The sequence below is a fragment of the Rhagoletis pomonella genome, unplaced genomic scaffold (genome assembly GCF_013731165.1).
Source record: "Rhagoletis pomonella isolate Grant_MI unplaced genomic scaffold, Rhpom_1.0 Rhpom_scaffold_00014, whole genome shotgun sequence".
Taxonomy (NCBI): domain Eukaryota; kingdom Metazoa; phylum Arthropoda; class Insecta; order Diptera; family Tephritidae; genus Rhagoletis; species Rhagoletis pomonella.
The window spans coordinates 1639053-1652750 of NW_023458568.1; the positions used below are offsets into that span (position 1 = coordinate 1639053).

Genomic DNA, 13698 nt, shown 5'->3' on the forward strand with positions numbered 1-13698 from the left:
GCCAAAATTTTCAAATTTCGTTGTTTACTAATGGCCTTGTTCATGAAAAATAAGTTGAAGTGTTCTTTATTTTTTATGAATTTGGGTATAAGTAATTTTTACCGGTAGATACATATGGTCATATACAGGCTGCATTTCTTTATTCATTCTGAACGTTTGGAATAAACTTGTTTGTTTACTTATTCTTTAGAACGTTCCTGATGATATGTTAGCGTATATTTCAAACGCATTCTGTTTATTCCGGCTGTGAAATGGGATTAACCGGAATGTATAAAGAAACGCAGCCACAATGTCGCTGTTATATCAACAATGGCATGATAAAAGATGCTAGTAATTCTTGTGTAAAAATTGCTGCTGGCTCATTTTAGCTCGAGCATGCGAATACGAATCTAAGTAGTTTCTTTATTGTATTTTCGTGCAATGTTTCTTTTTTTCGAGTATTCTGAATTGTCGAGAAATTTTAAGGAATTCGTAAAGAAAGGTCTCATCCGCTTCTGTGCTGAATTTTCTAAAATGAGTTAACTGTGCACGCTTCGCTTCTTTTACGAAACTTTGAAAGAAACTCGGTAAAGCAATGAAAATAATGCTACTATGTGAAGAATTTCGTCAGAATCCTCTTAACTTTTCGTACAGAAACCTCTTCACGAGTTCACATAACGCTCTTTGAAGTTAAGCGATGAACCAAAAAAATCGCTACAGAAATGATTAAAGATTTTGTTAAGATTTCGGGAACTTTGGTTTATATACACAAGTATAACTACGAGGAAAACATGAAAATACTCCACCTATACATATACTACCTATATATACATACATATATTACGGACGTACATATTTCCTCTCTTCTTAAACATTGCAGTTCTAATCAGTGAATTTGCTGCTGTAGCTGCATTATTTGCGATTTGAGATTTAGGATGATGCAGGGTGAAGAGAAGTGGAATAGATGGGCTCTTTTGTGAAGTGGAATGAAGAGTAGGTAAGAAGTTTACTGCGAGGTTGTGCTGTCCTTATTGTAGGGCGAAAGTAGGACCAATTTTGCAATTGGCCTTATGATTTCTCCCTTAGCTGTTTCGATGTCAACTACTCTTACTCGGTTGTCGGAACCTGGGTGTAGCTTGACTATTCTCCCCAATCTCCATTCGTTTGGTGGCAGGTTTTCCTCTTTCACGACGACAAGGTCTCCAACTTTAAGTTGGTTTGTGGATGTTTCCACTTGATGCGTTTCTGCATTTCGGTGAGGTATTCCATTTTCTATCTCCTACAGAATGTCTGGTGTAGGGCCTTCAGTTTCTGCCATCGATTTACGATTGAGGCAGGACTTTCGTTTACATCGATTTCGGGTGGGGCAAGAAGATGCCCGCCGACTAGGAAATGACGTGGGGTAAGCGGCTCCAGGTCAGACGGTTCGTTTGAAGAGGGGCTTAGTGGTCGTGAGTTGAGACAAGACTCAATACGGCATAAGAGTGTGCTGAACTCTTCAAAAGTATAGTTGTGGTCGGACGCAACCTTTTTAAAGTGGGTTTTGAAACTTTTCACCCCAGCTTCCCACAAACCGCCCATGTGATGGGCCGCAGCGGGTATGAAATGCCACTCTAAGGTTTGATGGCTGTATTTAGTGAGGGTGCTATTGCGTGCTTCAGCTAAAAATGCTTTAAATTCCGCTCGTAAAGATCGTGAAGCTCCGACAAAGTTAGTACCATTGTCGGAGTAAACATTTTTTGGACATCCTCGTCTAGCAACAAATCTTGCAAAAGCGGCTAGAAAGGACGAGGTGCTAAGGCCGCTGGTAGCTTCAAGGTGAATGGCTTTCGTCGAGAAGCAGACGAAAAGACAAACGTAGCCTTTTGACATGCGACATCCTCTGCCCCGGTAGGACTTGATGTCGTAAGTGCCTAAACGCATGTGTGTTCCTGTAGGACAAACACAGTTATGGTTCACTAAAGAACTGAGAAACTTGAAAAACAGAAAGTCACGTTATTTTAGATTACACAAAAAAACCGGCTTACACTCATACTATGTAAAATACTCACTTTTGCGTCACAAGTTCTTTGAATTAAACAAAAAGTGTTATAAAGATTACTTGTGTAAAATCAAACGACGTATAATATATAACCCCAAATCATTTTATGATTTCGTAAACTCCAAGCGAAATGTACGTGGGTTTCCTTCCGCCATGAAGTATCAAAATACCGTCTCTGGTGATAATCAAACAATTTCTAACATGTTCGCTCAGTTTTTTTAAATCCAATTATTCCACTAACTCCCAAGCATACTTTGACTATCCTTTTAAACTAAGTCCAATTAACTCAATACATAACCCTATAATATCTCCCGATGATGTTTTAGTTTACCTGAAGTCCTTAAAGCAGTCTTTTAGTTATGGTCCTGACCAGATCCCCACTTGTTTTCTTAGAAATTGTGCTGATTATCTCTATGAGCCGTTAACAGCCTTATTTAATTTGTCTCTTAAAGAGGGCGTTTTTCCAACTGTATGGAAGGAATCGTTCATAACCCCCTTACATAAAAGCGGTAGCAGGTCTTCAGTGGAGAACTACCGGGGCATAGCTAAGCTTTCTGCAATTCCTAAATTATTTGAAGAAATTATAACAAATCGGTTGACGCATTCTATCACTTCAAGCATTTCATACAGTCAACATGGATTTTGCAAGGGCAAATCAACTTCTACAAATTTACTTGAATTAACATCCTATATCTCAAAGGCATTTAGTGAGAGCAAAACTGTTGATGTTATATATACTGATTTCAGTAAAGCATTTGACAAAGTGTGCCACTCGTTGCTCATCTATAAACTTGATCTTCTTGGTCTTCCACCTAATTTTCTACGTTGGATCTCTTCATACCTCTATGATAGATCACAAAGGGTATTGTTTAAAAATACTATCTCTGACGTCATTGATGTTACTTCAGGAGTCCCTCAGGGTAGCCACCTAGGCCCGATTCTGTTCTTGCTTTTTATAAACGATATTTCTACAGATATAAAATTCTCCAAAATTTTAATGTATGCAGATGATGTAAAACTTTATAAATCGTACGTTTCAATTGAAGAAAGGTCTTTGCTACAATCAGACTTAAACAGCATGGCTTACTGGTGTAAAGTAAATCTTATGCCTCTAAATCTTAAGAAATGTAAAGTAATGTGCTTCTCGCGAAGAGCTGTTCTGCCAGTTTCTTATATAATAGGTAACCATAACCTGGAACAGGTATACAATTTTGTGGACCTTGGTATCACAATGGATCCTAAGCTTAATTTTAATCTTCACATTAATGTGACAGTCAACAAGGCTAAAGGTGTACTTGCATTTGTGAAACGATGGTAAAAGAATTTAGTGACCCTTATATCACTAAAACCCTGTTTACAACATTAGTTAGGCCGATTCTGGAATACGGCTCGGTGGTTTGGAATCCAAGGTATCAAATTTACTCAGACAAGATAGAATCAATTCAAAAACAATTCCTACTTTTTGCTTTAAGAAATTTCCGATGGGATTCTCAATATAGTCTTCCACCTTATACGAGTCGCTTAAAACTTATTAACCTTCCTACGCTTGCCAGTCGCAGGGAAATGCTTGGTATAATTTTTATGGTTAAATTACTGACAGGCTCAATTTCAAGTCCGTCTCTTCTGGCTGATGTAAGCTTTAATGTTCCGTCACTCGTATCAAGACACTTTTGTCCCATATTTCTGAAAGCCTGTAAAACCAATTTTGAATTGCACGACCCACTCCGTTGCTCATGCCAGGATTTTAACTCTCACTCCAGCACGTTTGATATATCAGATCCGCTTTTCAGCATTAAGAAAGCGATACTCTCCTCTCTCAATAAGTGAATTATTGACATAAATACATAAAATCAGCTGATGAATTTAGTTCTGTAGCTGAACAATTTTAGATCTCGACACTTAACAAACTCCTGCCTATCGTGACTCGGCACTAAAATTTAAAATATTGGTTCCGTACGTCATGCGGACTGCGCCCCTCGTGCGGATGGGCGGGAATGGAGGGTAAAAACCGTTGGGATATTATTATTATTATTAAGGGCCGGCGAAATCCACTCCCGTGTTTGTGAATGCACGGGAAAAGGTGGTGCGTTCTTTGGGAAGGATTCCCATAAGTTGAGTTTGCGACCGTTTCTTGTGGATCGTGCAGACCTTGCAGTTATGTATGACGGACCGTATCAAGTTTTTTACCCTGGGAATCCAGTACTACGATCGGATGAGTCGCAGCATCAGCTTGTTTTCTACGTGCACGGAAATTTTATGGATAAACTGGACAAAGAGACGGGACAACCTACAACCATACGGAAGAATGATAGGATGACGTTCATTGTAGGACAGATCGCAAGATGCGCTCAGGCGACCACCAGCCCTCAGAATCTCATCTTTGTCGATGAACGGGTTAAGAGGCAGGATTTCACTTTTTCCGTCGATGGATTTTCCAGATTTTAACCTCTTCGCTGTAATATTGTTTTTGACAAATTGTTATTAAGCGTTGGGTCGTTGTTTTACTTTCGTTGGACGAAATTGAACGAGACTCCGCTTTAAAGGAAGATTTTGTTTTGGGATTGATTCTTTGATAGAATCTCATAATATAAGATATAAGTCTCAAAGCCCGTGACAAATCAGAAAATCGATCGTGAATGTCGTGAAAGTCGTTTACTTTTGTTGTTGCATGAACATGCACCATTTTCCCTTCAATGGTTGTGTCATAGTCCGATTCTTGTGCTGGCCATCTCGAATAGTCTTCTTGTAAACAAGAAGGACCCTGCCACCACAAGGAGTTGTTGACTAGATCACTAGCCGAGAGTCCTCTGCTGGCTAGATCCGCTGGGTTTGAGGCCGAATCCACGTGGCGCCAATTTTTATTTCCTATCTTGTCTACTAGCTTTGTTATCCTGTGGGCAAAAAATGTTGACCACGAACACGGAGGTTTTCGAATCCAAGCTAAAACTATCGTTGAATCCGTCCAAAGATTCACTTTCACCTGAACAAGATTAAGGGTTTCAACGACTGTTTCAACTGTTTCTGCTAGTAGTACTGCACCGCAGAGCTCCAATCCGGGCAAAGAAATTGTCTTTACGGGGGCCACTCTTGTTTTTGCCATGAGTAAATTGATAAATATTTTCTCCTTTGTCTTTATCCTTAGGAAAACCGTTGCTGCAAACGCTTTTTCCGATGCATCGCTGAAACCGTGAATTTCCACGTCGTCTGTTGGAGAAAAGTGAACCCACCTGGGTATGCGAATATTATTAATTTCTGTATAATCCCTCGTAAAGGTTTGCCAGCGGTCTAAAATTGGTGGGGACACGGTCTCGTCCCAATCTGTCCCTTCAAGCCAAATGCTCTGCATGATAATTTTGGCGACGATTATAGCAGGCGCGAGCCAACCAAGCGGATCAAACAGTTTGGCGATAGCTGACAGTATTGCCCTTTTTGTTATGGCGTCGCGATTCTCTATAGGTTTCGCAGTAAAGTAGAAATAGTCTGAGTGAGCATTCCACCTGATTCCTAGAGCTTTTACCGTGCTGGTATCTTCAAACTCTAGAAAGTCTTCTTTCAGAAGATCTTGCTTTGGTATTCCTTGTAGGATTTCACTGCAGTTTGCGGTCCATTTCCGTAATGGAAAGCCCGCCGAGTTTAGCGCTTGGGAGATTTCGTCTCGAGCTCTTATCGCAGAGTCGATGCTATGTCCACCTGCCAGTACGTCGTCGACGTACATACATTTCCTCAAAATGTTAGATGCTAGTGGATAAGAGCTCATCCCATCGTCCAAGAGTTGATGTAATGTCCTTATGGCGAGATAAGGAGCACAGTTAATTCCGAAGGTTACCGTTTTCAGTTCGTAAAGACTGAGAGGCTCCTTTGGGCTGTTGCGGCAAGCGATTCGTTGGTATTTTGTTTGGCTGTCTTTTACCCAAATTTGCCGATAAATTTTTTCAATGTCACTGTTGAAGACGTACTTGTACAATCTCCAGCGGAGGATGAGTATGGTTATATCGGCCTGTAGTATTGGACCTGGGAGTAGAACATCGTTTAATCTCACGAAGTTAGCGGTAGGGCATGAGGAGTTGAACACCACTCGGACCTTAGTGGTGGTACTTTCTTCCTTCAAGACAGCGTGATGCGGTAAAAAATACAATCTGTTGCGTTTACCGACACGTTGTTTACTTTCGATATATGTCCTAACGTTTCGTATTCCGTTAAGACGCGGTTATATTCCGTTTCAAGAACAGGTTTTTTCGCTAGTCGTGCCTCGTTCCGGTAGAACTGCGAACACGCACTCTTCAGCGAAGGCCCTAGGCACAAAGCTTTTGGAAACTCCTTTTTGAAGGGTAGAGAGACAACGTATTTTCCGTCAACGTTTCTCGTAGTTGCTGCCTTGAAGAGCTCTTCGCAATACGTATCATCGTCATTGAGAATTCTCTTTCTGGGGATGTCTTCTAATTCCCAAAAAGCGGTCAACTGCTTTTCCAGATTAACTTCATTGTAAAAGGACACGATATTTTTGGCTGGACTCGATGCTTCCGCACAGCCAGTTAAAATCCATCCGAACACGGTTTCTTGGGCGAGAAGCGTTTTTAATACGTTCTTTTTTATGCCGCCTTAAATAATCTGGGGATATATGTCTCCTCCGAGGACGAGATCAACTGGTTCATTAATGAAGAACCTTTTATCCGCCAGGAATAAAGTCAGGGAATGCTTGCCGAGTCATTGCGCTTACTTGGCAAGTCGGCAGATCCCCTGTTAGTTTTGGTAACACCAGTACAAAAGCATCTATGCTTATCAACGGGTCTGTGGGCGACCGCAATTGAATGGTGCACGCTTCGTTTACCTGCGCAGATAGTGAGTTATTGATGCCCGAAACTTGGGCATGCATGCGTTTTGATGGCAGGTTGATTCACCGTTTGAGTCTCTCAGTAATGAACGAGCACTCAGAACCAGAATCTATAAGCGCTCTAGCCGTAAAATCTGCACCATTGTAGTGTATGTTAACCCGTGCTGTTCCCAATAGAACTCCTTTACTTGTATTTGCGTAACAAGAATTTACATTTGTAACCGATTTGATGTTTCCTTTTTCAGATTCGCGTCTTGATTGAGCCTGGTTTCGAGTAGATTCTACGTTACCCGATGGATCAGTTGTTGCTTTTGTCTGAATTGGCATATGGAGCAACTTGTGATGTCTTGAATGACAAGTGCTGCAGTTAAATGAGCTGGTACATCTTGAGACTGTGTGCCCAGCAGATAGACAATTCAAGCAACTGCGAATGCTCTTCACGTAATCTAGTCGCTCCGTCGTCTTTAGACGCAAAAGTCTGTCGCACTTTGATAGTTTGTGCGCATTGCTGTTGCAAATTTTACATGTTGCCTTTGCTACACTGGCTTGAAAGGCGCCAAGCTTTTTTGCAGGCGTCTCTGCAGAAGTCCGAGAGCTTGGTGGTTTAGGTTTCGAAGCTATATCTCCCCTAAGACCTGTGACGGTTTCCAGTGTTTGAAACCGATTGGATAGGAATTTATCCATATCTACCCATTCGGAAATCAAAGTTTTATTTTCTATGGTTTGCTCCCATAGTGCCACAAATATGTGAATATTGCATCCCAATTTGAAACATCAATCTGATGACACTGAAGCGACGAGATGCAATTATTTATGTCGCGTTGCAGTTTCTTGATGGTGCTACCGCATTCACTCTCATCTGCGTTTAAATTAAATAATACCTTTAATTGAGCATTGACCAGAATACGTTTATTTTCGTACCTGTCACATAGATTTTTCCAGGCCGCACCAAAGCCATCGTTGGTTAATGGGGATCTCTGCACTATTTCCTTGGCCTCCCCCTGAGTTTTTTGCCGGAGATGACTCTCAACTGGGGTAAGGCGCTTTGTGTGCTCTGATGGTTGCATAGAGTTGTAGTCAGATTCAAATTCTGCTACTGAATCTGCCTGACGAATAAAGGTATCCATTTTTGACAACCAAAGACCACTCAATTGGACGCAAGAAAAGAAATTTGTCTGTAGTAATAGAAAGCGCCGATTTGTAGGAAAATATTGCCACTAACCGCTTAGCCCGAAATAAGCCTAGTTCTTATAAGAACAACAAAGGATAATTTGTATATTTAAGTAATGACTTATTTATTTTCCAGCCAAGTGAATCTGTCGAGTACGTAATTACGTATATATGCGTATATGCAAAAGAAATGTGCAAGTCACTCGCCACCCAACTTATCAAAAATGTGATAAAAGTGTGTAAATAATTAAAATTCACAATATGCAATTTATTTAAAATTTCTGATGAAAAAAATGTGTTTGTTCAAGCGCGGCTGTGATTTTGTGCAACAAACAAATAAATGGGGGAAACAACCCAGTGGATCGATCAGCAATATGTACAAGCGCGCCACTTATAATAGACAAGTGCAATGTGAAAAGAAACTAAAGGAGTTTCCCAAAAATACTTGAAGTTACACGGTTAATAAAATTAAATAAAAAGTGAAAGCCAGTAAAAATGAGAAAAAACTAAATTCTGTGCTTTGCAAGAAAAGAATAAATTTTAGCAATCTTGTACTTCGGTAGATGCAACTGGTATTTTACACAAACAACACCGTGTCAAGAACCAAAATGGACGTTCGCGCAGTTCGTTAATGATAGCCGATGCACCAATAAACGTGAAAATGTTCTATTTTTTTGTTTTCGGAAAAATATTAAGCACTGAGTTTTCTCCCCTTTTTATTTTTACAAAATAATCACGCGGCTTTTTTTTTTTTTGAAGATTCGTACACACACAAGTGCAATGAAATTCAACCACGTACCTTAATGTGTTGTTATATGCCGTGCAGTGCGATATGCTGGTTTGTTAACAAATGTGTCGCTGAAATTAGTGGTGCTGTGATGCCAACGTGATCATTGTTGTCAATGTGATGCAAAACAAAACGTTGATTTGTTGAACAGCCGGTTAAGCGATGAACCAAAAAAATCGCTGCTTGTGTAGCAAACCGAAGAAAAAACGCTTGATGTAGCTCTTGTGGCACGTTGGTTGTGGCAGTTGAAAAACTCTGATGTGATACTATGTGGACTGTATAATGTGGTTACTTTTTAGGCTCGAATACCAATATTTACGCAGGTGGCGTCGCACAAAGATGGAGCGCACCAGCGTAAAGTTAATGTAACGAAAATAAGAATAAACACAGTGGTTTTAGTGCAATGAAATTAAAGGTCGTTTTATTTGTGATTATTGATGAGTTTGAATAGTGTGGCACACAAGAATTGGCTTACCTAACGTGGTGTGATAGCTGACGTGATCTCCTTGCTGTCTTCTAAGAAATGAAAAAGTGCTAACGAACGAAAAGGTATGTAGCCCACCGCACAGTAACTTTCGTTAAGTTTCCCCTCAACTAAGTTACCGTACAGTGGGGCTTATTGTTAGCGGCTGGAGAGTTAGCCGTAACTTATATATGTGTTTGTGTGCTCTTACATCAAATGACAAAACTCGTATTAGGGTGGTGCAATATATTTAGGTCGCGGACCTAAACAAATAATAAGTATATTCTTTCGCTATTTGAATTTTTAAATCATAAATATATCGATATGAAATCTGAACAAATGAAACGTATACGCTACCCAAATTTTGCTATTTATTAAGGGTGTTCTCTGAGTCTTGCAAAACCCTTGCAAGGTGCACGGATTGTACGAATTGCAAAGTTTTCCAATCCGTGCAATGACACAACAACAAAACACATGCTTAAAATATTTGCAATTGCTGCAAAATATGCCACGCCTAAACCCATGTATATTTCCATGCAACGAAGCCTAGCAAAAAAAATGCGACCGTGCGCCAGCTGTATGTTGCCATTTTTAATTAAATATTTGCAGCAATAGGTAAGTTTTGAGATTTTCATTAGTGATTGTAAGTTAATGCAAAATAATTACATGTTTGATAAATATATCTAAAAATATATTCGCAGCCATATCTGTTCTTGCAGTCACTCATTATTAAAGCTTTTTTATTTGCTGAAAAATTAGCGATTTGGAGACTCCACCGCCAAAAAAAAAGAGGCAGCAGCCTAACAAAAAGTGGACTGAACGCGAAGTGCTCTTATTATGAGGTTTGTTTTATAAGTATACTATACTCGTAAATTCGCTTATTTTTCTTCCAATATTTTCAGGTTCCAACTGCTCAATTCTTTTACAAAAAGTTCCTTGAGAAAACACAATTGAATGCGTCATGGGAGCTTGTAAAATGGAAAGTGCGACATTTGAAGTCAAAATTTCGTGAGGCCAATGACATGCTCTCTTCAAGTGGTGAAGGGTTACTATCGGATGCAGACGGCATCAGCATCGAAGGTAGGTAAAAGTTGGAGTTTGAATTCTTCCTTCGCTTGTGTCCAATGCTTTGACACTCCTTCTCTCCCAGCCCAGCGGTCTCAAATAATATACATACATAGCCGCAAAGTCCGCAACGTGTATTATATACATATACTATACATATGTACAGTATCGGTCATATCTATAGCACGTCATTTCAAAGTGATATTGTGTGCCAATTATGTTTATTTATTTATTTTTAAGAATTTTCAATTAATACAGTCCTTTCTCTAATAAACCCCATATAAACCAAAGTTTAATAATTTGTAGAAAACTTCAAAAAAGTGCAACAAATTTTCACCTAAGTTTCAAACTTTTTTTCTCGGAAGTGTTAGAATTTTTTCGATTACAGTTTTTTAGCCACTGCAATTTTAGTCTGATAATGTGCAAATGTCAAGTGGCTACGAATTACCGTTAATTTTTTAGAATTTTTTTTGTCGTATTGGCTTCCATATAATGAATAAACTCAATTTATTTGTATACTAGCAGACCCGGCGAACTTCGTCCCGCCCAACATTTTTATATATTTTATTGAAACTTTTTGGTCCAACATTTTCACCAACAATTCACGTTTACGATTTTCATTGGCACATTTGTCTGCTAAGATTAAGGTTTGGTGGTCATTTTCCGCTTTAAATAACCTAAGGAAAGTGTTATATCCATTCTCCAGTTGTGCGGCATTTCATAGCACGGTTATTCGCAAAGCGAAATACATTTTTTCCTCTTCACTCCCTGGCGGCAACAATGACCCGGTTCTATAGTGAATGTCCTAGAAGCTTTACAGTATAGTAGGTGGCAATTTCAAAATGGGTGCGAATCATTGTTCTACAGAAATGCAGTATACATATACTTATTTCAGACGAAATACCTTAAAAGTTTGAACGCATAATAGTATTGGAAAATCACATCCATTGGGCCAATTGCAACGCAGGACCGTCGATATACTCAATGGTGCAACAGGTCGATTTAATCTGACCTTCACGGCCCCTTTTCTCACTTGGCTATTTTTAGTAATAGCTCGACTTCAGCACGTTTGGCAGCACGTTTTTGCAATAGTATTGCATACATATTTAAAACATTAGCCAAATCGGATCGTAAATAACATTTTTAGTAATAACTCAACTACAGCGCCAACTGTCGGATTAAATTGTGAAACTAAACCATCCAGAGACCCACTCAAGTACACAAAAAGTTTCGTTAAAATCCGTACAACCATTTAGGAGGATTTCACTCACAAACACACCTACAAAATTCATTCAAAGATAGCTAAAGGTCGGTACGTTTGTAGGCCTCACACCCCTTTTCAAATAACCCAAATTTTCTCCATGAGTATGGGCTTGATTTCAACTATATACATATCTCCATACGAAGTTCCAGTACTGTACCATGAATACTTTCAGAGATATGCAGTATAAAAATTCGATTTATATGGGAGGTTCCACGCCCCCTTTCCAACAGCTGCCCTCTTTCTTCATGAGTATGCGATTGATTTCGTATATCTCCATACCAAGTTCCGGAACTCTACCATGAACACTTCCAAAGATAGGCAGTATGAAAAATTCGGTTTGTATGGAAGATGCCACGCCCCCTTTTCCAATAGTTCCAATTTTTCTCCAAGAGTATGCGATTTATTTCGTACATCTCCATACAAAACTCTAGAACTCTACCAAAAAATTTCCAGAGATAAGCAGTATGAAAAATTCGGTTTGTATGGGAGATGTCACACCGCTTTTTACAATAGCTTAAATCTTTCTCCAAGGGTATGCGATTGATTTCGTATATCTCATACCAATTTCCAAAACTCTACCATGCACACTTTCAGAGATATGTAGCATGAGAAATTCGGTTTGTATGGGAGGTGCCACGCCCCCTTTACATATAGATTTTTTTCAGCCTAAAACCATCCTTGGGACACGTGCGGCAGGTGGCAGTTTCAAAAAAATCGGTACAGCCGCTCTCGAGCCTTGCGAAAACTAACAAACGGCTTTCTAAATATATATTAGTTGAGATATATTATATATTATAATTATATTTGACAGTATCCGTTGTTTCAGATTGGCGCAAAAAAATCTTCCCTAGTGACGAATTCGCCCCTTGATATGATCGTTACTTAAAGCTATTTATATTCGAAATTGCATGAAAATTAGAAAACAGGAATCTATAAGCTTATCCAGGCAAAAAGCTACCTATGTACCGAATTTTAAGCAAATCGGACCGTAAATAGGATTTTTTTCGAATAGATCAGTCCCTGGTCCACTTCTCGGAAAAAATTGATCATATATCCTAATATATGCTAAAAAACTACTTACGTACCGAATTTTAAGCAAATCGGACCATAAATGCGATTTTTTGGAATAGATCGGTTTCTGGTCCACTTCTCGGAAAAAATTGATCACATATGCTAATACATGCTAAAAAGCTACCTGCGCACCGAATTTTAAGCAAATCGGACCGTAAATTCGATTTTTTCGAATAGATCGGTCCCTGGACCACTTCCCGGAAAAAATGGGTCATATATGCTAATATATGCTAAAAAGCTACTTACGTACTAAATTTTAAGCACATCGGACTATAATAAGATTTTTTCGAATAGACCGGTCCCTGGTCCACCTACCCGAAAAAAAGTAAAATTTTTTTAGCCTAAAACATGGTGGTTACCGAAAGCTATTTGTATACAAAATTTAATGAAAATCGGACCAGCCGTTCGCGAGATTACCTGTTACAAAAAAAAGGGACTTCTCTTTATATAATTAGTATAGATGGAAGAAATCCGCAACACCTTTGGCGAAAAAAATTCTAAAAAATCAACGGTAACTTTTAGCAACTTGAAACTTGCACATTATCAGAATCAAATTGGTTGGGCTATAAAACTGTGTATTCAGAAAAATTCAAACACTTCTGAGAAAAAAAGTTTGAAATTTAGGTGAAAATTTGTTGCACTTTTTTGAAGTTTTCTACAAATTGTTAAACTTATTTTTTATATGGGGTTTGTTAGAGAAAGAACTGTATTTTAATTGAAAATTCGCAAAAATAAATAAATAAACATAAGTTGCACACAATATCACTTTGAAATGGCGTGCTATAGATATGACCGATACTGTACGTATAATAATTTTAAAATAATTTTTTTTTATCAATTTCAGCAAAAGTGGCAAAAATATGCCCACACTTTAATCGGCTGAAAGAAGTTTTTGGCAAGCGGGTGCAAGACAGTCAGCCAATCTTGCTTACGACTGACGAACTAATCCCTGTTTCGCCACAATTGTCGCCAGCGAGTCCAGTTCTAGTAAACGATGCCATTTTAGATGAGTCGACAAGTGACGCAG

General features: G+C 39.0%; 1 protein-coding gene across 1 annotated transcript in view; it reads left to right on the plus strand.

The window, feature by feature from the left end:
- Window positions 1-266: 266 nt before the first annotated feature.
- The window catches only part of LOC118749105, a 34785-nt gene continuing 21353 nt past the window's right edge, over window positions 267-13698 (plus strand). The window contains exons 1-2 of the mRNA XM_036483878.1: window positions 267-341; window positions 10174-10351. Coding sequence (XP_036339771.1) covers window positions 267-341; window positions 10174-10351 — 253 coding nt within the window. The remainder of the gene's footprint in view (window positions 342-10173; window positions 10352-13698) is intronic.